General features: G+C 40.8%; 1 protein-coding gene across 6 annotated transcripts in view; it reads left to right on the forward strand.

Moving 5' to 3' along the window:
• Positions 1-23,551, forward strand: part of ATXN10 (ataxin 10) — a 116,424-nt gene that overhangs the window by 45,774 nt on the left and 47,099 nt on the right. For all 6 annotated transcript variants that reach the window (XR_014784505.1, XR_014784506.1, XM_084811313.1 and 3 more), the window contains 4 exons: positions 6,769-6,849; positions 13,745-13,892; positions 15,555-15,663; positions 18,821-18,990. Coding sequence is in view for 4 of the 6 variants with exons in the window: in XM_084811313.1 (XP_084667439.1) it covers positions 6,769-6,849; positions 13,745-13,892; positions 15,555-15,663; positions 18,821-18,990 (508 nt within the window). In the remaining 2 variants the exon portion in view is untranslated. The remainder of the gene's footprint in view (positions 1-6,768; positions 6,850-13,744; positions 13,893-15,554; positions 15,664-18,820; positions 18,991-23,551) is intronic.

Here is a 23,551-nt window from a genome sequence, read left to right on the forward strand (position 1 = left end):
GTCACTTTGTTGCTTTAAGGCAGCCTTCCCCAAGATGGTGCCCTCCAGATATTTTGGGCCTCCACTCCCATCAGCTTCAAGCAGCATGGCCAGTGGTCAGGAATGCTGGGCACTGTAGTCCAAAACATCCAGAAGGCACCAGGTTGAGGAGGGCTGCTTTAAGAACATAAAGCAGCCTTTCTGTTCATAAAGTTGTTTTATGTACAACTTAGTTTGCTCATAAAATTATCATTATATTTTAAAACTTTTAAAAGTAAATGCAGTAAATTTGTAATTATTGTCTGAATAGTTTAGAACTACATTAAATGACTGCTACAGCATCAGAAACACAGGACTCTAGAACAAAACCCAAGCTGTCATGAATGCACATTTACCGACAAGGATGCATAATGGTGACTCTACTCACATGTTGGGAAACTGAGCATAACTGTCTATCAGTAAAATATACTTTAGATCCATAATTTTAACATATTTTAAAGGAATGAAAGAATTAACTATGCTGGGAATCTTACAGAGTGGATTAAAGAATCATTTTCCCCCATGGCTTCATTATTTCCAGACATTTTACATCCCTAGTCTTTCTACAAAGTGTTCTTATTCCGTAGTTTATAGAAATCATTTGTGGGGAGTAAATGCTGGGTAATAATATAAATACTTCACCTTAAATTCTAAAAGAAAATATTTCATAATCCAGTTTTCCAATTTTTCAGAAAAAAACAAAAATGGTTCTTAGGAAAAAACGAGATAATCCCCCCCCCCCCAGGCCTTCATATCTCTAGGTAGAAGGGAGTCCTTAAAATACCTATGTCCCAAGCTGTTTAGGGCCATAAAGATAAGAGCCAGTACCATGAATTGAACCTGGAGACTAACAGGTAACCAGTGAAGATTGAATGGAGCTATATGGTTAGGCCTCATCTGGAGTACTGTGTCCAGTTCTGGGCACCACACTTTAAGAAGGATGCAGACCAACTGGAGAGGGTTCAGAGGAGGGCAACGAGGATGAACAGGGGACTGGAAACAAAGCCCTATGAGGAGAGACCGAAAGAGCTGGGCATGTTTAACCTGAGAAGGGAAGACTGAGGGGAGATAGGATAGCGCTCTTCAAGTACTTGGAAGGTTGTCACAGAGACAAAGGCCATGATCTCTTCTTGATCATCCCAGAGTGAAGGACACGGAATCATGGGCTCAAGTTACAGGAAGCCAGATTCCAGCTGAACATCAGGAAAAACTTCCCAAGTGTTAGAGCAGTACGACAATGGAACCAATTCCCTAGGGAGGTGGTGGGGTCTCCCACACTGGAGGCATTCAAGTTGTGGCTGGAGAGCCATCTGTCGGGGATGCTTTGACTTGGATTCCTGCACTGAGCAGGGGGTTGGACTCGATAGTCTTACAGGCCCCTTCCTACCCTACTATTCTATGATTCTATTTATGATATGTTCCATCTAGGCATCCCAGAGAACTGTATGGTGGTGGCATTTTGGACCAACTGACCTTCTGGATACTTCTTAAAGGGAGTCCTATGTAGATCATGCTACTGTATTCTAATCTGGAGGTTCTCAAAGCATGAATTATCGTGGCAAGGTTTCAGAGGCTAAGTGGGTGGTAGGGTTAAGTACTCTCACCTGCCTTTTCCCTGTTACATAGTGCCAAACCTTGAGTATTGGTTTGCAGCAGAAAAGGGGCCACAGGTTAACATTACACAATTACACATGGTTGTAGGGTAACATTTAGATTGCCCCAGAGATTGTACAGGCAGCAGGGCCCCGTCTGAATATCTTTTTGCATGGTGGGGTTTATATGGGCGGAGGTGCTCTTTAAATTACTATGGTTCCAGGCCATTTAATGGGTTAAAGGTCAAAACCAGCCAATTTAAACTGGAAATCACCTAGCTTAAGGAAGTTCTTCTAACAGCACTGTAATATGATCTAAGTGGTTAATACCAGCCAGTAGCTAAGAGAACAATATATCTTTGAAGGGATTCCAATCCAATCTTATAGAAGTCATGGTTATTTTAAAATTTGCACATGGAAAATTCCTATTGATGACTGATGTTTATACACTTCCTCTAGTGCTGGCATACCATTCCCTCATTTAAGTTTTGGTAAACTAGGTTGTTTCAGGGCTAAATATAGGGTTTCTTAACTTTATCTACTTCTTCCTTTTTTACTACATTTATCACTTTTCTGCCAGTGTCTCAAGGTGATTTACAATTTAAGTAGACAAGATGCAAAAGGGAAGAGGGATGAGTAAAATAAGGAAATGCAGGTACTAATTCTTACATGTTACATCACTCTCTCTAATAGCAAACTCAGGTGACAAGAGCCAAGAGGACTGGAGCCAAAATGGGCCACTTAGAAACAAGAGGGTGGTATTGGTATGTTCAGGGGGCTGCTGAAGTTTGCAGAAGTATCTGCCCAAAAAACAACCCTTAATACCAAAACAACTAAGGGGGCAAAAAGCGCCCCCCCCCCCCCGGTGCAAAAGCCCATTAGGGACTAAGCATGCTCAATATTCATGGAAATGATAAACAGAAAAGGGGAAAGAAGTGGAATGCCCTGCTCGAATCCTTTGCAGCTCATATTATCTGGGCGGTGGGTATGACTGACTGGCTGAAACCTTGAACAGCAGAATGATGATTAACTGCAACATTTTGTTGAAAGTCCCACATGTAATTGTTATAATGACCGGGTTAAATGGCCACTGATGGACAGTTCAGGAAGAGGAAGTGGAGTGAGCCATGTTGTTCTTCAGTAATATCCAGATGGAATAACTGCTGATGGAGAGAGTTCTTGGTGGGGATAAACCAAATGGCAGTATCTAAAAAGGAAAATATATTTTCTTCTGTAATTGAGGAAACTTTACCAGATCGATTACTCTTTTTGTGGTAGTGTATTTGACTTGCCCTCTTCCAAATCTTTTATTGCTGTGAGTATTGCCTTGAAGAGGAAAGCTTTTGTGAACTGAAGAGCTGATTCCTTCCCCCCCCCATTTCAGATCCAGTGAATTACAGAAGTGTAAATAGGTCAGGTGTTAGAATGTTCTCCATGTCTAAATATTCTAGATTAAGTTCATGATATATTCAGTTAAAAGGATCTCAGGTAACAGTGCTGGGAAAGACTCCTAACTGAAATCCTGGAGAGCTGCTAACAAGTAAAGTAGGTAGTACTGAACTAGATAGACCAATGGTTTACTAATTATAAGGAGCTCCTCCAATCCTTATATCATAAGGACTAGCATGGGTGTAAGTGGGCTAGTATATAAAAAAAAACCGGAGGCAAGGAACCTTGGTAGATGATTTGCAATGCTGACTGAGGATGGATTTTGTGCATATCATGTTGTGCCAAATCGTTCATATATAAAATCAAATATTAGAGTTTAATCTATCCAGCTTCTTCTACTCTGTTTATTATCCTGGTCCTATAATCATTACTGTGGTTACCTACTCATGTGTTCTCTCCAGGGGAAGAGGAGATAGCAGAAATAAGATGAGAATGTCATGAACTAAAGTGTAAAATGATCCAATTGCACTTCTCAGAGTTGTGTTTCTTTCCATTTTTTTTTAAACCTGTTCTTTACACACAAGCAGCTCAAAAGTCATGCCTTAGGCACTGGAAAATTGAAAAGTCTTTAAGAAGTCAGATTTATTTCTCTATTTTGGTTTGCCCTAATCAACAGCAGAGAAGAGTGCTATGGCTTTTGCAAGCTACTGTCTGTAGAATGGAAAACATAGGATACCATATGTTATCTATTTTAAACCTTGAACCTGCAAACATATCCAGGATGGGAAAAATGCTTCAGAACTACTTTGTAATTCATCCTAGCCAAAGCCATTTATTTTAGAAACAGTGTGGGCATGCCATTAGGGGTTGGATTTAGGGCTGTCACCCAATCAGTAAATATTAGTTGGTTAATCATATATGTCATAATGAGATAAATCTGCATAAATTTGCATATTGCAATTATAGTTCTGGGAAGGTATTATTTGTTTTAAATAATATGTATGTTGTAGCAGGCTCCATCATTCATTCCCTCCTATATATAAGAGAAGGGGAAATGTGTCTTCTAACATGTTGTCTGTAGTTTCAGTACATGAATTAGAAGTATTTTTTAAGAAAAAGTGTTTTCAATGGATTAATATAACAAGTTAATCAACTGAACAGTGCAGCACTAACTGAAGCAGAGGAGTTTAGGAGAGGAATTGAAAATAAAACTGCAAATATCATACTGCCCTTATACAAATCTGTTGTGCAACCATGCTTGGAATGCTGTGTACAGTTCTAGTCACTGCACTTCAAAATGGATATTGTAGCGTTGGAAAGGTGCAGAAAAAGGAAACCAAAATGATAAAAGGGCTTGAGCAATCCCCCTATGAAGAAAGGTTCCAAAATCTGGGACTGTTTAGGCTAGAAAAAATTGTGAGTAAAAGGAAACATGACAGAGGTGTACACAGTTATGCATGGTGTGGAGAAAGTAGATAGGGAGACATTGTGTGAACAGAATGCTGGACTAGATGGACCCTTGGTCTGATCCAATATGGCTCTTCTTACATTCTTATGAGCTTGGACCACAGCTGTGTCCAGTAGTAGTATATTTGTAGAGGTCAAAGAACAGATCTCCTTAATAGGTACTTCACAAGAGGATACTAGGGGGAAGAAGTAAAGTTGTGCTCTTCTGCTTGACATTGTTCATGCTTATTTGGAATAAGTACATCTGAATATAGCTGCTTCTTGAAACAACACTTCTACAAGTTTCCCAACTCCACTTTGTTATATAACTTGTGGAGCTACGTAAGAATAGAAAACACAATGCTTGTGGCTAGGGGCTGTGAGGAAAAGTTTGAAGGAGAACTGTGAAACTATTTTTGCCTTGGTATAATATGTAAATTATTCTTCAGCTATGTATAACATTATTCTTCAGCGCTCTGATGGGTTGGAAATCCTTTCTTCTTGGTCAGCAGAAGAGTGGAGCTAACAGCAAAGGATTAACTCCTCCAGCTTGAGAAGACGGGGCCAAGGAAATTGGGGACCTCCCCCCCAGTCTCTGCTTTGTCTTCGCAGAGAAGAGTTGGGTTTTTTGGGCTGCTCTTTGGCAGCCTGATAGCTGAAAAGATGAAATAATACTTAGAAACGTTCCTGTTCCTCCTCTCCTCCCTTCCTCCTGTCAGTACCCTAGACAAGATTAGGGGGATTTGGAGGTTCGTTGAGTGGAAGGCCCTTGTTGTGTTTTTTCCTCATAATGTTTTCTGGCAGCACCTTTCTGAAAAGGGACCAGGACGTTCAGCCCTGGCGCTCCCCCTCAGCACTGGCTGGTCTGTTTGAGGGGTTTTTGGGGAGGGGGCAGGAGTCTGCTTCCCCTCCCCGCTCTAGTTGTCCGACCTTTTTCTTAGGAGAACCTGGTGCTTTCTGCCCCAGCATTGTTCCTGACTGGCTGCTGGGCCTCAGTCCTTGGGTAGAACTCTGAAAACCTAAACACCTAAAATCCACCTAGAAATTTTGAAGTTTTTTTTTCAGCTCTGTCCAAGATTGAATCCTGGAATGTTCAAATATTTTACAGCTCTTGTTATACAGCAGTGCATGAGCCATTTGACTAAGATTGTATGTGGAAAGAATATTAGATTAGGGATCATAATTGTTTTGCAGTTCTCTTATAGGAAAATCTATGAAGGAATTTACATGATTCAAGTATAGAAAGCTATCATAGCTTCTAAGATGCCCCTTGTCTTTTTTCTGCTTTTTCTTACAACTATTAGGGTGCAGTCCTGTCGAGATAGGTGGCAAACTCGGAGGCGACCACCTATCCAAAGCAGGGCAGGAGAAACATGGAGAGGATCATTCCCTCCACACTCCTCCTGCCTTGCATTTTTGGCTAGGCAGCCGATAGCGGCTGTCTAGCTGCAGGAGCATGGAGCGGGGAAGGAGGCTGCTGTACGGCACATTGGATGTGTCATACAGGCAGTTCCACCCTGCCCCAGAACATCTCCAACCACGCCCCTTTTTGGCTGCTCCACACTCCTCTTGCAAGCACGGAGGTCAGGGCTATTCTGCACTGCCTCAGAGGACTCTGAGGTTGGTTCCCGGAAAACCAGATATCCTATGGCCGTCTAGCTGCTGTCTAGCAGCCATAGGATTGCTCCCTCCGTGAGTTAGCCTTGCATGGGACAGTAGATTAGATACCTTTTGTTTTGTAGCTTTTTTTTAGCATTCGTAACTCAAAATCATGAATGAGTTATGTCTATTTAAGTATTTTTAACCCATTGACCTCAGAATGGAGTTGTGTATCTTTATTTTCCCCACCTTCATTTTTTCCATATAGTTTCCATATAAGCTGGGAGGAGGAGAGGGTGAGGAAGTCAGCTTCTGCCAGCGCTCTTGATCCAACCCATTTCTCTGGATCCAGCCCATCATGTTAAAGGCTGCCTGAACAATATGCAGTTTATTTTAAATATATATTTTAATGAGCTGCTCTTTAACTTATCCAAAATCCAGATAGTGATGGTTGACAATTTAGTAATTAGAGAATATACTGATAGGTTAGAATTTTTAAAAGGATTGCCTATGACACATTTGCATGGGAGCAAAAAAAAAAAAAGTGTGCTAAATTTATGATTTTGTTGGCTGCTTATACAGTTTAGCAGGTATTGGTAGAAATGTAACTTGGCTATGGCCCAACTATTGTAAATTGCTAGCGTGAACTAAATTAATACAGTGAAGAGTAGCTAACTTTGCAGTTTTCTTGTAACCAAGAGCAGTTTTTTCCCTCTCCTTTCAGGTTCTTGATTGTTACCAACCATTTGCTGAAGTGCCCGAAGTTGGTCAAAGCCATGTATGCCAAACTGAGCAATCAAGAAAGGTAACCCCAAAAACCAATGTGGGTTTTAGCATTTAGCATTCCATATAGAGTATCCTGTTCACATGATTTGAAAAAAACGGTGTGGTTTCATAGTTGGCACAGAATCTCTAAATACATGTTTCTATGTCAGTAATGGTTTTAAATTGGTTGGTTAACATTACAATTTAGCCGCAACTGGCAGGGATTTAGATAGGAGTTGCAGAATCCAGGTTGGCGCCCTTACTTTGTAAAGAACTGCTTGCACGCACGCACACACACACACACACACGCACACATGCACACACACACACACACAGAGAAGATTTCATGCTTTTGCCTTGATTTCATAAGAGCACCACACCCTGCTGTATTTTATGGTCCAACTTGTGCCATCATTTAATAGCTATGGAGGAAAAGAACAAACACAAAGCAGATATGTACAAAATAAGTTCACATATGCTTCATCCAATAGCAAAAGAAATGCATAATGAACATTTTTGCCATCATTGATGCATATGTATATATATACACACACACACATGCTCACACACATAATTCAGTGTAGAAAAAAGCAAATACAAATAGGGGGTACATTGCAATTTATAGGTAGTGAGCAAGGTACACTTGAGATCAGAAACTATATTTTTTTAACATGGCCATATTTTTCCTAAACTCTTTAAGCCTGGTGGAGAACTGACAAAAAACTATGTTTAATCACTAGCCGTGGTGTAGGGATCTTGGGATCTAACTATCACAGGTTTGATATTAGGAAATGGAAAGGGTTAATTGAGAATCATGATCTCAGTAGATGGCAGGGAGACAAATTGATTTTAGCTCAGGATTAGTTTATTATCTGATTTCTGGACAAGACCTGGTCCTGGACAAGGAGATCAGCAGAATGTTCAGCATTTTATGATACAGAAAGGAGTTTCTAATTTTTAAGAGCTAAGGCACAACTTAAATACAATTTTGCATGGAGTCTCGATGGAGTTACCTACAACTGCAAACAGAACAAGGCCTTCTTTACAGTTACATCCCAAACTAATGATAATCCTATGCTATGATTGATTGAGGTGAGTATGGGTGTTATATAGCAGTATGAGAAAGCTTTGAATTGCAAAGGCGTAGATGACCATCCTTGGGTAGATGCCTCCTTGGCTCCTAGAGTTAGGTGATGGGGGCTTTGATGAGGCCATGCTCAGGGCCAGAGATGTAAAATGTCCAGAAATGTTTAGGCAGGGGCAAAAAACCCCATTTTTTCCTAGTTTTTTCAGAAAAATTAGAAATTTTGGGGGAAATGGAAAAATAACCTCTCTCTCTCTCTCTCTCTTTCTATGTGTGTATATATATATATATATATATATTAGCGTGCTTTACAGATCTAAAGTCACTTTGTTCGTTTAAGACAGCCTTCCCCAACCTGGTGCCCTCGAGATATTTTGGACTTCCGCTCCCATCAGCCTCAGGCAGCATGGCCAATGGTCAGGAATGCTGGGCACTGTAGTCCAAAACATCAGGAGGGCACTAGGTTGGGGAGGGCTGCTTTAGAAACATAAAGCAGCCTTTCTGTTCCTAAAGTTATTTTATGTACAACTTAGTTTGATCATAAAATTATCATTATATCTTAAAACTTTTAAAAGTAAATTCAGGGAGCAATCGTTTTGGGATAGGCGGCCGCCTCCGAAGTCAGAGGTAACCACCTATCCAATGCATGGCGGGAGGAGTGTAGAGGGGATCATCTCCTCTGCACTCCAGCCACCCGGCATTCATGGCTAGATGGCCAGTTATGGCTGTCTAGCTGTGGACCTTGGGGTGGGCAGGCCGGACGACACATAGGCAGTGTTGTACTGGCACTTCCGCACTCCCTGTCTTGCCCTGCCCCCTGGAACACCCCCTTTTGCCCTGCTTCGTGTTCCTCTCGTGAGTGCGGAGCGCAGGGATGATCTGCGCTGCCTACGAGGCGGTGGGGGAGGGGGTGGGAAAGTGGTGCTCTGAGAACCGACCTTGGAGTGTGGTCTCCGAGGTTGGTTAAATTTGTAATGATTGTTTGAATAGATTAGAACTAAATTAAATCACTGCTACAGCAGAAACACAGGATTCTATAAAACAAAACGCAAAACCCAGTGTGTCAAGAATGCATTTTTACTGTCAAGAATGCACAATGGTGACTCTACTTACATGTTGGGAAACTGAGCATAAATATCAGTAAAATTTAGATCCATAATTTTAATAAGGAATGAAAGAACTATGCTGGGAATCTTACAGAGAGGATTAAAATATATTTTTCCCCATCACTTCATTATTTCCAGGCATTTTACATCTCTAGTCTTTCTATATAAGTGTTCCTATTCCATAGTTTTTAGAAATCATTTTTGGGAGAGTAAAGGCTGGGTATCAATATATAAATACTTTGTCTTAAATTCTAAAAGAAAATATTTCATAATCCAAACTGTCCAATTTTTCAGAAAAAAAAGGGCCTTGGAAAAAACCCAATCCCCCCCCCGCCCGAGTTTCCCCAGTTTTGCAGGGGCAGAAGGCTTCACATCTCCTGTGAAGGAAGGAAAATACATGTAGATGTTAAGGCCAATTGAGGAAGATGAATCACAGTTATCAGCCTTCGTTGCTTTAAGACAGCCTTCCCTAACCTGGTGCCCTCCAGATATTTTGGACTTCAGCTCCCATCAGCCTCAGGCTGCTTATGCACTGCAAGATGGAGTTAGGGATTCAGAATTGAACTTGAATATCTTGTGCCTAGCCAGCAAAACATTAGCAGGTTCCCCCTAATTTTTCACTGGCTAGGCCTGTTTCCAAGCACAATTCAAGGGGGCTGATAATTACGTTTAAAATCCTGCACTGCTTGGGAGCAGGCTATATGCAAAACATCTGCTTACACTCACCCTGCCCATTTGCTGTCATCCACATCTGAGGCCCTCCATTGAGTGTCTCCACCATCAGAAGTGAGGCGGGTGGTGACTAGGGAGAAAATCTTCTCAGCTGTTTATGGAATCCTCTAGGGAGACCTGCCTGGCACTTACTTTGCTATCATTGTGGCATAAGGCAAAACCATTTTTATTTTCCCAGGGTTTTTTATTATGAAATCGTGGGTGATTTATTGCTGCCAGTTTTTATCTGCAATTTTATGCTAGTTCGTTATGTTTTTTTGCTGTATATGTCATCCTAACAATATTTATACTGAAGGGCAACATAGAGAATTTTAAAATAAATACTATCTGTTTTCTCTGCATATTGGAACCTTGCTAATGACCACAGAAATTGCTCCAGTCTTTCATGAGGCCACTTTATAAATTAACTGTAGCTCGTGTTTTTGCTGGTGGCAGTTGTTGTCCACAGGCTTAAATAGCTTCTTTCATTGTTCACCTGTGTTGAAGGTAGAAACTTTTCCTTTGTATATGGAGTGCAATAGAAGAAAATAAAAGCAAATAAGAATATTGATAAGAGTATATTAGACTTTGTAGTATAAGACCTTGTTATAGAACTCTTTTTTTTTTTTTTAAATCATGGAATTCTACTTATACAGGCAGATTTTGTAGATTGTCTCTGTGAGCATAGACCAAGGTAGCAAAATGGGGTTAGTGCCAATAAAATTTACTGTTAGCTGGCCCAAAACGTGACTTTGTAAACTAGACCATAGGAGACTCATTGTCTCGTATGGAGACAAAAAGGGATACATTTCACCACAAGGGCAACAGGGTTACTTAGGTGTCCTTTGCAGCTGACTGAGTCATATGGGTAGAAAAGGACAGATGCGGTATTGAGGTGGGTGGGAAAGCAGCTTGACCTTAACAAATAGATGCAAATGTTGCCTTCTGCGGTAAGCTGGATCTTCCAAACACTTTCTGTAAACATATTTTTTTAAAGAAAAAGATCCATGCGGAAAAATACTGGTTTCCCTCATTAAAAATGGATAGTTTACCTCCCTAATTATGCTTTTGCAGTTGGATAACATTAATATTTGCAACTTTCAAGATATTTCTCAGTAGTAAGCCCAATTTTCTCCATAGGCCCATGGTTGCAGAGGATAGCACAGAACGTCTCTTCCATGCCACTGCATTTTGCCTGTGCATTGGAAATATGCCCCAAGGTCACATGCTTGTCCTATGTTGTAATAAAGTATGTCTGATCTATTTTGGTTCCCAAGAACTACTGTTTACATATTAATTGGATATAGTTATTATAGTGATGTCTGTACTGAATGTGAAAATAGATTTTGTCAGGACTGTTTGAAAGGGTAGGCCTCTTTCAGTGTTGCAGCAGATACATGTGGATGTATCTCTGACTAACCCGACTACATCATCTTGCTTGAATACATTTGTACCCCCATTAAAAGGGCAACGTGAATGTTGTTGCTCAGTGAAGAGTAGATGAACATAATTGTCTCACATATGGCTGTTTTCATAAGACATTTGTGTTAGGGTTAATGTTGGAGATGATTAGCAGCTCTCTTGACAACTTCTTAAGAAGTCTTGAGCATGATCCTCTGCTTTATCACTCAGCTGAAAACTGTCTTATGGGTTGGCCTCCCTGGTGCATTAAATCCGATAGAAGAGATCTGTGTATTAGAGGATCTTGGAATAGTCCCAGTTGCCTAAATTAATGACAGTCTGATATCTGCTTTAAGCAGACTTTATCTGGAATAATGTCTTATTACTCTATTAATGGCTATGGGGAATTTGTTGAAATCCGTAAGAGCGTTTTGCCTTGGCATGTTTTTCAAGGTTTGTTCTATTGGTGCCCTTGATCATTTGCAGAAAAATATCTCTAGTTCCCATAATTTCTCAACATGTCTGGGAAATTAAATATATGTGTGGCTTAAATAAGCTATGGTGGGCTGTGACGTTTGTGTGAAACAGCCCATAAAGTAAATAAGGATAAATCAGAAATAATGGCCAGTATCCAATGGTGACTGGTTGTGCACAGCCAGTCCCACTGATTCTGTTGCGCAAGCGGCTCCCAATGCTTGCGCAGCATGCTTCTGGGGAAAACCTGAAATGAGCAGAAATGCTTGTTTCTGGAAGGGGGTAGGTCAGCGAAGCTCACGTAAGTAGGACTTTTGTTTTTTTAAAAAAACACCCTGAACCCACGCTCCCTGAAAACTCCCTTGGATAATATTTGGCTGGTCTCCAGTATTCCATTCTTGGGCAAGGTGTTGGAGCATGTGGTGGCTTCTCAACTCCAGCGATTTCTGGATGAAGCGGATTATCTAGATCCATTTTAATCTGGCTTCAGGCCTGGTTATGGGACAGAGCCTGCCTTTGTTGCCTTAGGGGATGATCTATACTGGGAACTGGACAGGGGGTTGTGCTGGATCTCTGTTGGTTTTCCTGAACCTCTCACTGGCTTTTGATACCATTGACCATGGTATCCTTCTGAAACATTTGTCTGAAATCTGATTGGGAGGCACTGTTATACAGTTGCTCCAGTTCTTCTTGGAGGGGCAATTTCAGAACATGATTCTGGGGGATTCCTGTTTAGTGGCATGGCTATTGGCCTGTGGTGTCCCTCAAGGTTCCATCTTATCCCCCATGCTATTTAACATATACATGAAACCACTGGGAAAGATTGTCCGGAGTTTGGGGGTTTGGTGCCATCACTATGCTGATGACACCCAAGTCTCTCTCCCTTTCCTTCTAAATTCAAGGAAGCTGTTCTAGTTCTAAATTGGTGTCTGACGTTGGTAATGGTGAGGGCAAAGAAATTGAAGTTTAATCCAGAAGACAGTGGTGCTCCTGGTTAGTCAAAAGGCAGATCATGGAATAGGGATTCAGCCTGTGCTGGATGGAGTTGCAATTCTTCCGAAGACTCAGGCTCGCAGTTCGGGTGTACTCCTGGACTCAGTTCTGAGCCTGGATGTTCAGATTTCAGTGGTGGCCAGGAGTGCACTCGCACAGCTGAGGCTAGTGCACCAACTCTGCCCATTTCTAGAGAAGTCTGATCTCGCCATGGTCATGCATGCCTTAGTTACATCCCCTTTGGACTACTGTAACATGCTCTCTATGGGGCTGCTTTTGAAAACTGTTCAGACACTTCAGGTGGTTGAAAATGCTGTGGCCAGACTGTTGACTGGGGCAGTTACAGGGAGCATGTGACTCCCTTGTAGACTTATATCAAATGTTATGGAGTTACACAAGTTCAAGTTATAAAAATAATTAAGCAAATAACAAGGATCAGTTTTGAGATTTGATTCACCAGTAATGTTGTTAAATTACATAATGGATGTGCCAAGCAAAGAATGTGAAAATTGTGTTGTTAACCTTTTGATAGCAGCCAGGATAGTACTTGTTTGATAGTGGAAAAATTTAGCAATTCCTCCTATCAGAGAATGGCTCTCTAAAGTTGGAAACAGAATGTATGGAAAAATTAACACTTATGGTTCATAAAAGAAATCAACAAACTATGCAAATTGATTTTTTTTCTAAATTGTATTCTTTTGTTTATATAAAATTCTTAGTAGATTTAAAATGTCAACTGCTTCCCCCCGCCCCCCAAGTGCTAGAAGTATAAAATGAAATAAAGCAGCAACAAAATCTGAAGATTCTTCTTCACCATTGATCCTCTGCTCTTGGATGGCCACCTTGCCTAAAGATTGTTGTACCACCTTGTGGCCATCTTGCCACCCGTACCTAAGATGGTTGTACCAATTTTGGGGAAAGAAAGGGAAAAATAAGGTGGAAGGAGAGATACTGACAGAGAGAGAGAGAAGTTAGATTGGGATGTAAGGTAGGCCTAGGGTCTGGAAAGGTTAAAGGTCAGTGCTCTAGTCTGTTCCAATCATTACGTGGACTATGATCATTCCAACTTGTGTACTAATAATGATTTTGGCTGCACTGTTCATGCAATCTTCCATTATCCCAAGCTCTGTCAATGTCAATAGGCAAGGTGTATTTTTTCATTCCAGGACTGTGTTGTTAGAATTAATATTATCAGAAATCAGTGAAAATATTTCAGTTACAAGTGAAGAAATGGCCATATTTCTTGCATGCTGCTTTGAGGAAAAATGTCAAGCTGTGCTGAAATTGGCTTCTGCAGAAAATGATGTTGATAAGGTAAGATTCTCAAGCGTTATAACCTGATGATGTAAATATGATGAAGTGCCACCTATCTTGAGTTCTGTGGCTCTCCAGTGCATGTAGGTTTCCCCATTCAGCTCAATGGAGAGAGCTATGCACACCATGTGTAAGCCACTCTTGCTGGGTAGAACAGCAGATTTTAAGTCTCTAAAAATAAATGTGAACATCCCTATGTATCCGTGGAGCTTTCTCCTTTGTTGAAAGGAATAGGAATGCATTAGCCCATTTGCCCATGTAAAATGTCTGGATCAGGGTGATTGAGTCTATGGTATCAGGTGTATGAAAGCATCAGAACATTTGGGTCAGTGCGCTACAGAGATATTTGCATAGTATATCTCGGCAGCAACTTGTAGTTTTGCTGCAAGATTCTGTTTTCTGATGTACAGTTGGTACATTTCATCCTAAATGCTTAAGGGAAGTCCACACAAATGGCAGATCACTTCATTAAAATTATTGTTGATCTTTACCTGCAAATGAGAGATTGCTTTGTTTGACTACATTCCTATGGAAAAAAGACCTCCTATACATGATAAACCAGATTGTCAAGGAGAAGGCTAGACTCAGAGTCATATATCTGACATTAGTTTCTATGGATATTTTTTTTAAAAGGGGAAGAGGACTATTAACCATTCAATCTTCCACCTACAGTCTCAACTGGATACAGTCCAGGAATAGTTTTACTATGTGAACTGCTGTTTGCATAGACTAACTCGTCTTGTGGTAGGTTTTATCCAGATATTAAACATTAAAGGCACAGTCCTATGGCTACTAGACAGTGGCTAGATGGCCATAGGATTTTTCAGTTTTCGGGAACCGACCTCGGAGCCTATGCTCCGAGGTCAGTTCCCAGAAAACTGCCTCCCTGCCCCTGCCATGTCATAGGTGGCATGGATTGTCCTGGGCTCTGTGCTTAGAAGAGCAGTGCAGAGCTGGAGGAAAGTGGGGGTTCCCAGGGGCGGGGGTGGCGGAAGTATTGTTACGACACTTCCTACGCGTTGTCTGGCTCCTCCCCCCCCACTCCAGCTAGATGGCTGAAATCAGCCATCTAGCCAGTAATGCAGGGTGGCCGGAGCATGGAGGAGAAGGTCCCTTCCGTGCTCTGCCTACCCTGCATTGGATAGGAGGTCACCTCCAAGTTCGAAGGCAACCACCTCTCCCAATAGGATTGCTCTCTCCACTGGTTTGTGGATAGCATTTCAATCACAAGGTCAGTTTCTGGCTTGTATAGGAAAAGGTATGACCTACTACTATCAGTACTACAGGGCTATGTCAGTGCAGTCTGTAGATGATAACTTGACATTTGGTACAATTGGCACACAACAATCCAGTTGGAGCGACGTAATAAGAAATTGTTCTCCAGTTGAATAAATAACATACAAATGTTTCTGTCCTTGATTCTGTATTTATGATTCTGACCTGAATAGGATTTTTGTAGTCCGTTGTTTTCATGGTTAAGAGCACACCTACTTTTCTGGCTCTTGTAATTACCTTTGCAGCCAAAGGGGCTAGACATTTCTGTTTTTAAAAAGTGAACACTGTAAGATACTGAATTATTTATATTTTGATTGCAGCTTAATATTTTATGGCAGGGGGAAACCTTGTTTGTTTGATTTCAAACCAGTAACCTACTTCTTATAGGAAGCACTAGTCACAATTCGGCTTCTTGAAGTTCTTTGTGAAATGACATCAAATGCTGGACAACTGGAGTGTTTGCAGGCGTGTCCTGATTTGCTCAAGATGGCTGTCAGTAAGTAGGAAATCCACACTTTTGAAAGTGCAATAGCTTAATGAGAGTACTGCTTTGTGTTTTGCTTGAAATATATATTTAACAATGGACAGGTGGCAGTTATGATTGAATGTTGAAAAATAAAAAACAAAAAACGGTTAACTTAAATTTTCCAGAATCTTTTTTGCTCCCATGGTGGCTTTTTTTTCTTACTTTCTTACTTCATTTGGATTTTCTTCAGTCGGTTATATTTCTTCTCAGCAGTGCTACCAGTGGCTGGGATCCAGATGGTTCTATAGACGCAAGAGAGTTTTGGGTTTGTGTTTCTTGATTAGGAGCACCCCCTTGTCACATGGAAATCTGGGGGACTTTTAAAAGCAGTTTGTGATCTGACACAAGGGTCAGCTGGAAAGGTCATTAGGGAAACTGGCAGTTTACATGTCATCATTTCAGCCAGGAAGAAGGCCTCCCTGAGGATACTGCCAATTGCAGAGGCTTAATGGACAGGTGTGAGAGGGCTTTCTCCTGTGTCACTCCAAAATTGTGGAATGCACTTCCCTTGGAGTTACAATCGATCTCCACTCCTTCCTTTTAGAAAAGGTGTCAAAAAACATCCTTCCAACTTGGCCTTTTATGTTGTTTTTAGTAGCATTGTTGTGATGTTTTTAATGACACTTTATTGATGGTTTAAATGTTTTATGATGTTATGTTTTATTTTTGATTTTTTGTATACAGACTTTGTGGTTTTTATAGAAAGGCGGTATAAAAATACTTAAAAATAAAAAATAAGTAACATCAAACCAAATAAACTTGCTAGTGCATTATAAAACCAAATTCATAGTCCTGGTTATTTCTAGAGTCCTGTATAGCTTTGGTCCTACATATTGTTGGAGAAACCTAAATGGCTTGGGACACGTTGCTTATATGACCACCTTTGTACCAAGTAAAAACTGGAATTATTTTATTTATTTTAAAATATTGTAGTCCACCATTCTTAATAAAACAATTAAATTAAACACAGGGAAAAAACACAGGAACAATAAAACAATAAGAGAAATCTGTCAACTTCCAGCAAAAGTAGGACAAAAAATCCTCTGAAGTAATCCTCAATCGGAAACTGTGAGATTTGCTGTGAAGGGAGTCCTGCCATACTTTACAGATGTTGTGCAAGCATTATGCAGGCTGCAGATGATCTTGCACAGGCCCCACTCCCTCATTCTGGTGCAGTTCTTAAAGCCTTCAACAGCAGCATTATTTGGGGGACAGGGGTCCTGATTGACATTTTGGAACTACTACTACTACTACTACTACTACTCCTCAAAGCTATAATTCCTTCTGCCTATATGATTGGAAATTATAAGATAATATGCTTTAAAAACATTTAGTGTGATCCAAAGACATCCATTCCATTTCTTCTCTACTGTAACACAGCAGATATCTGAACAATAATCTCTTAAAGTTTCACCCTGAGCAGTGTTTACTGCTTTCAGTGCAAAGGAATCTGCCAATATGTTTAGAGATTAATAAGCACTTTTACTAATGTTGACACCAATAGTTTTTCCAATAGCTAGTTCTCTGTACAGCTGTTATTCCTGGCTAATTAAACACAGGATAGCATAGAACATTGAAACCATACGCTAATATTTTTAAAGTTCCCACACTTTTCTAACCAGTAAGTATAAAGTGATTCACACAGCACTTTTATGCATGTTACAAAATTAGTTGAACCTCATTCTTTAAGTGTTAGTTAACTGCAGGACACCATAAGTATGTAAGCCATTACATCAACCTTAATTGAACCAGTGAATTTAGGACTTAGCTTAGAATGTCATCTACAGAAACCTGTAAGTGCTTGACATTGCTTGAAACTGAACGTAAATCAACTTATTAAACCAAAGACATATACGTTCAGAAAGCAATATGTTGCAACATACACATTGCAAGTTGGGTTCTCCTACCAGTGGCTTATCATTCACGAGTGCCGTCTCACTCCCACATGGCTTCTCACCACCACTACCACCACCACCACCACCACCAACACCACCAGGAGCAGCTAAACAAGCCAGGAACTTACCAGCAAGAAAAGGCTTTCCATTATGTTTAAACCCAGCTCCCAGTTTATCGCTCCCCCAGCAAGCCAGAATCACAAATAATGGTTTAGTCTTGATTTACAATTCCTGGCCTTGGATTTGGGTGTAACGCTACGCTTTTCTTGCTGGTGAGTTCCTGGCTTAATTAGCCACTCCTTCAGGTGTGGGGAGCCAAGTGGGAGCAAGAAGGCAGTGCGCACAAGCATGTTGCTCATGAATGATAAGCGAGGTTTCTCCAGAATTCTGGGTTATCATTCTATGCACATGCAGGTGTTATATTCTGATAGGCTTTTTAACATGCAAGTTGCAACGCGTACAGATGTTTGAACTGATAGTAACATTTTGCTTAATGCATTTCCTGTTTTTGTTTTGTTTCGGGGGAGAGAGTTTCACAGGATACACTCTAGATCCAAACCCACAAACATCACCCTCTCCTTTGAACGCAGATCATCCAGTGAAGCTGAGTGATGGGAGATCCAGGATAGATAAAAGGAAGTATTTCTACATGCAGTGCATAGTTAAACTACTACCAGATGTAGTGGTGGCCACCAACTTGTACAGCTTTAGGAGGGGATTAAATAAATTCATAGAGGGTAAGGCTGTCAGTGGCTACTGGTTATGAAGGCTATATATTACCTCCACTGTCACAGGTAGTATGCTGGAGGACATGAGCAGGAGGGTGCTGTTGCACTCATGTCGTGTTTGTGGATTTAGGTGTCTGGTTACTGTTGTGGGAATAGGATGCTGGACTAAATAGGTCTTCGGTCTGATCCAGCATGGCTCTTCTTACATTATGGTCAGATGGCAGCCTCAGTTTCAGACATCACCCACTCTACTTTGGTTGCCTCTCCAGTTAGCCATGGCCCTGCAAAGAGGATTATCTAATGCCCAAGTGCCACCCTTCCTGCGTATTCTACTGGAATAGATTATTCCAGATTTTACTGGTGTTTCTTTCAACTGCAGTAAGTTTCAAATGGATTTCCTTTCTAATTAGAACTTAATCCCTTCAAAATAAAACCAATTTACCATTAGAATGCCTATGATATGTATATTTTAAAAATAAGACTTGTATAATTTTCTCTGTTTAGATACTTTGCAGCTTACACATCTTGCTGGGAAGCAGACTGCAAATATATTCACAGTGACTCATTCTGCAATGGGGCAGGAAGAAATCTCCCACCCAGCTGTGGGCTTTAAATCACATCTAATTCGTTTGATTGGAAATTTATGTTACAAGAATAAGACTAACCAAGACAAGGTAAGAAATTATTTGCAGGTTCTGCAAAATTCTGCAAGGAATGTCTCTTTAGTAGAATGCTGTTTATACCAAGCCACTTAGGTTTCCTGATAGCCTAGATGAAAGGTTGGAAGCCTTTTAAAAAGAGGTGTACATCATAATTATGATAGTCATGGAGGCATTATTCATTTATTTATAATGTTTATGTACCACTCTGTAACAAACAGTTCTTTAGGCTGCTTACCATAAATGTTCAAACCATAAAGTATACAATTAAAATACACATTAAATCTAAACCAGTGCCAGGGGATAACAGTAAAGCAGATTTTTTTTTAACAATTCAAAGGCCTTGGAAAAGAAAAAGGTCTTCACCTGGTGCTGAAAAGACCACAATATAGGCTCCAGACAAGCCTTTCAGGGGAGGGCATTCCACAACTGGGGCCCCAACACCAAAAAGGCCCTTTCCCTAGTAGCCACTTGTCTCACCTCATTTGATAGGGGCACCCAGAAAAGTCACTGAAGATGATTTTAGGATGTGGGAGGAGACAATCCTTCAAATCAGTTGTAATATTTAAAATCACTGCCACTAATTCCTAATCATAGTGTTCCAGTGTAATTTCTTATAACAGTCCCCTAAAAAAGCAAAGGGCATAACATTAAAACTTAATTCCATAAAAGCATTTATACTGAAGCTAAAATAATAAAGTCCAAATAACTGGCTTTCTGATGATCCAACTTAATAGGTACAGTCTAGAAAATCTGGAAGACTTGAATTGTTAGCATATCAGTTAATGAGTATTTTTCAAGCATGAGGTGCCTTAGTTCAGATTTAGACATTTACTAAGTCAGTCAGCTGATGATCAAAGCCTCTAACAAATATCTGTAATACAATTACTTCTGTTTGAAAATTCAAAGGAGCTTCATCACCTTTATTTATTTTTTTATTCAAAGTATGTGTATACTGTTCCTCAGCCCCTAAAAAGGCTCCCAGAGTAAAAGACCATCCCTTCCTGCAGGCTTACAATCAAAAAAAGACTTGGCACACAAGAAAAAAGGGATGGGGAAGGAAAAGGAAAAATGTAGATTTTCAGCAGGGTTGGTGGAATGGCCCTGCTTTGCCTCTGATCTCCTGGCATGGGCAGTCCAAATGGAGCAAGGCGCTGATGTTCCCTCAGCCTCCTCCTTTGCTCATTCTTCTTCCCCACAAGGCAGTTGATGTCGGTTAGCCCTATGCGGGGAGGGGAGTCCAAATGAAGCATGGCCCTGATGTTCTCTTGGCCTGCAATCACTTTTGCTCCTTCTGCTCACAGGGCCGTTGAAATGAAACGTGAACATGATAAAATTAATTCTTGCCCAAACAATTCTTGCCCAGTCCACTTTGGCACAGACCCAAGCAGCAGAAGCACCAACAGATAGAGCTGGTCCACACAAGCCACAGTTTATTTCCCCTCCCTGCACATGCTGGGTGCCATGGGTTCTGGGGGCTTGTTACCCACAGCAACAAGCCACCCAGGCTGAGTTTGCACCATAAGCTGTGCTGCCGGGGATAATTATACTAATCCCCCCAGCGTGCGCCTGGCACTCTCAGGGAGGGGAAATAAGCTACCATGGCTTATTTCCCCTCGGTGATCATGTGAACCTGGAGAGAAAGTCAATATTTTCTATTAAAAAAAGTAGTTTTGGAGCTTCTCCAGCTCCTAGACTAATGATTGACTAAAGGCCCAAAGCGCTGCACCATAAAACATAGATGAAACAACCTTACCAAAACAAGTTTAAGTGTCAGGAAAACTAATTGTCCACCCTTAGTATTTAAAAAAAAAAAACCTCCTTCCAAAATAACTTCTACGATGCATCTTATTTTAATAAAAACGGGATCCTGCTGAACCCTCCAAAAGGAATTGGCTTTAAATAACACTCTTAAATAACTAAATTTAACCTGATGAACAGAATTATTTGAAATTGACCAGTTAAGTATAGAAGATCACTTGCCAAAACAACCACTTTGGTTTTAGTATAATGAATGCTAAGTTTTTTGTTCTGGCAAAATTTTTCCAGCATAATCTCTCTGGCCTCAGCCAAACCATGAGCAGCAGTATCCCAGAACTTACATTCATTGTTTTCCATGATCGCTGAACCCAGAACCTTCCATTGGGATATATTGTATTCCTTAAAAAAAAATGAATAAGAAGGATCTAAATTTAACAAGCTGTTGGGTTGTTGCTTCTGTTTTCCATTTATAGTGTTGTCTAGAGTATTTAGCCAGTGTCTTCTTAGCGTTCAGGCAATCCATATCAAATCAAGAAGAAGATGATCAAGATTCTGATTTAAAATGCAAGGAGCAGTTAAACAGGTTTCCAAATAGCTACAATCTGCTGGTATGAAGTGTTATCAAATGCTTAGGCCTCATCAAATTTTTAAAAGAATGGCAAAAGTCTTTATTCCATCTCAATATTTTAGTCCCTGAGACTTTTTTTTTTCCAGTAATGGAAACAAGGCTGAGTCCCAGCAATATTAAGGTCTAAGGTAAGCTTAAGGGGATAATGATAAATTGCAATACAGTCTTTTATAGAGACAAGAAGGAAAGGACTAATAACTAGCCAAAGAATAACACTACTCCCAATTCATAAACTAAATACCACAGTCTTCATTTTCTGTGTTTTGGGAGATCACTGAATACTCACAGCCCTGGGTTATTTATTTATTTATGTTGTTGTTGTTGTTGTTTATTCGTTCAGTCGCTTCCAACTCTTTGTGACTTCATGGACCAGCCCACGCTAGAGCTTCCTGTCAGCCATCGCCACCCCCAGCTCCCCCAAGAGGTTGAGTCCGTCACCTCCAGAATACCATCCATCCATCTTGCCCTTGGTCGACCCCTCTTCCTTTTGCCTTCCACTTTTCCTAGCATCAGCATCTTCTCCAGGGTATCCTGTCTTCTCATTATGTGGCCAAAGTACTTCAGTTTTGCCTTTAAGATCATTCCCTCTAGTGAGCAGTCAGGCTTTATTTCCTGGAGTATGGACTGGTTTGATCTTCTTGCAGTCCAAGGCACTCTCAGAATTTTCCTCCAGCACCACAGTTCAAAAGCATCTATCTTCCTTCGCTCAGCCTTCCTTATGGTCCAGCTCTTGCAGCCATAGGTTACTATGGGGAAGACCATTGCTTTAACTATGTGGACCTTTGTTGTCAATGTGATGTCTCTGCTCTTCACTATTTTATCAAGATTTGTCATTGCTGTGCTCCCAAGAAGTAAATGTCTTCTGATTTCCTGGCTGCAGTCAGCGTCTGCAGTAATCTTTGCGCCTAGAAAGACAAAGTCTGTCACTGCCTCTACATTTTCTCCCTCTATTTGCCAGTTATCAATCAAGCTGGTTGCCATAATCTTGTTTTTTTTGAGTTTTAACTGCAACCCAGCTTTTGCACTTTTGTCTTTCACCTTCGTCATGAGGCTCCTCAGCTCCTCCTCGCTTTCAGCCATCAAAGTGGTATCATCTGCATATCGGAGATTGTTAATGTTTCTTCCAGCGATTTTAACTCCAGCCTCGGCTTCATCAAGCCCAGCACGTCAGATGATGTGTTCTGCGTACAGGTTGAATAGGTAGGGTGAGAGTATACAGCCCTGCCGTACTCCTTTCCCAATCTTAAACCAGTCCGTTGATCCGTGGTCTGTTCTTACCGTTGCTACTTGGTCGTTATACAGATTCCTCAGGAGGCAGACAAGATGACTTGGTATCCCCATACCACCCAGAACTTGCCACAATTTGTGATGATCCACACAGTCAAAGGCTTTAGAATAGTCAATAAAACAGTAATAGATGTTTTTCTGAAACTCTCTGGCTTTCTCCATTATCCAGAGGATATTGGCTATTTGGTCTCTAGTCCCTCTGCCTTTTCGAAACCCAGCTTGTACATCTGGCAATTCTCATTCCATGAATTGCTGGAGTCTACCTTGCAAGATCTTGAGCATTACCTTACTGGCATGTGAAATAGTTGCCACTGTTCGATAGTTTGAACATTCTTTGGTGCTTCCCTTTTTTGGTATGGGGATATAAGTTGATTTTTTCCAATCTGTTGGCCATTCTTGTGTTTCCCAAATTTCCTGGCATATGGCATGCATCACTTTGACAGCATCGTCTTGCAAGATTTTAAACAGTTCAGCTGGGATACCGTCATCTCCTGCTGCCTTGTTATTAGCAATGCTTCTTAAGGCCCATTCAACCTCACTCTTCAGGATGTCTGGCTCTAGCTCACTGACCACACCGTTAAATCTATCCCCGATATTATTATCCTTCCTATACAGATCTTCCGTATATTCTTGCCACCTTTTCTTGATCTCTTCTGCTTCTGTTAGGTCTTTGCCATCTTTGTTTTTGGTCATACCCATTTTTGCCTGGAATTTACCTCCGATGTTTCTAATTTTCTGGAAGAGGTCTCTTGTCCTTCCTATTCTATTATCTTCTTCCGCTTCCGTGCATTGCTTGTTTAAAAATAATTCCTTATCTCTTCTGGCTAACCTCTGGAATGTTGCATTTAATTGGGCATATCTCCCCCTATCACTGTTGCCTTTTGCTTTCCTTCTTTCTTG

This window comes from Heloderma suspectum, chromosome 7 (assembly GCF_057233095.1).
Source record: "Heloderma suspectum isolate Gila_16-S chromosome 7, 16-S_ref, whole genome shotgun sequence".
Taxonomy (NCBI): domain Eukaryota; kingdom Metazoa; phylum Chordata; class Lepidosauria; order Squamata; family Helodermatidae; genus Heloderma; species Heloderma suspectum.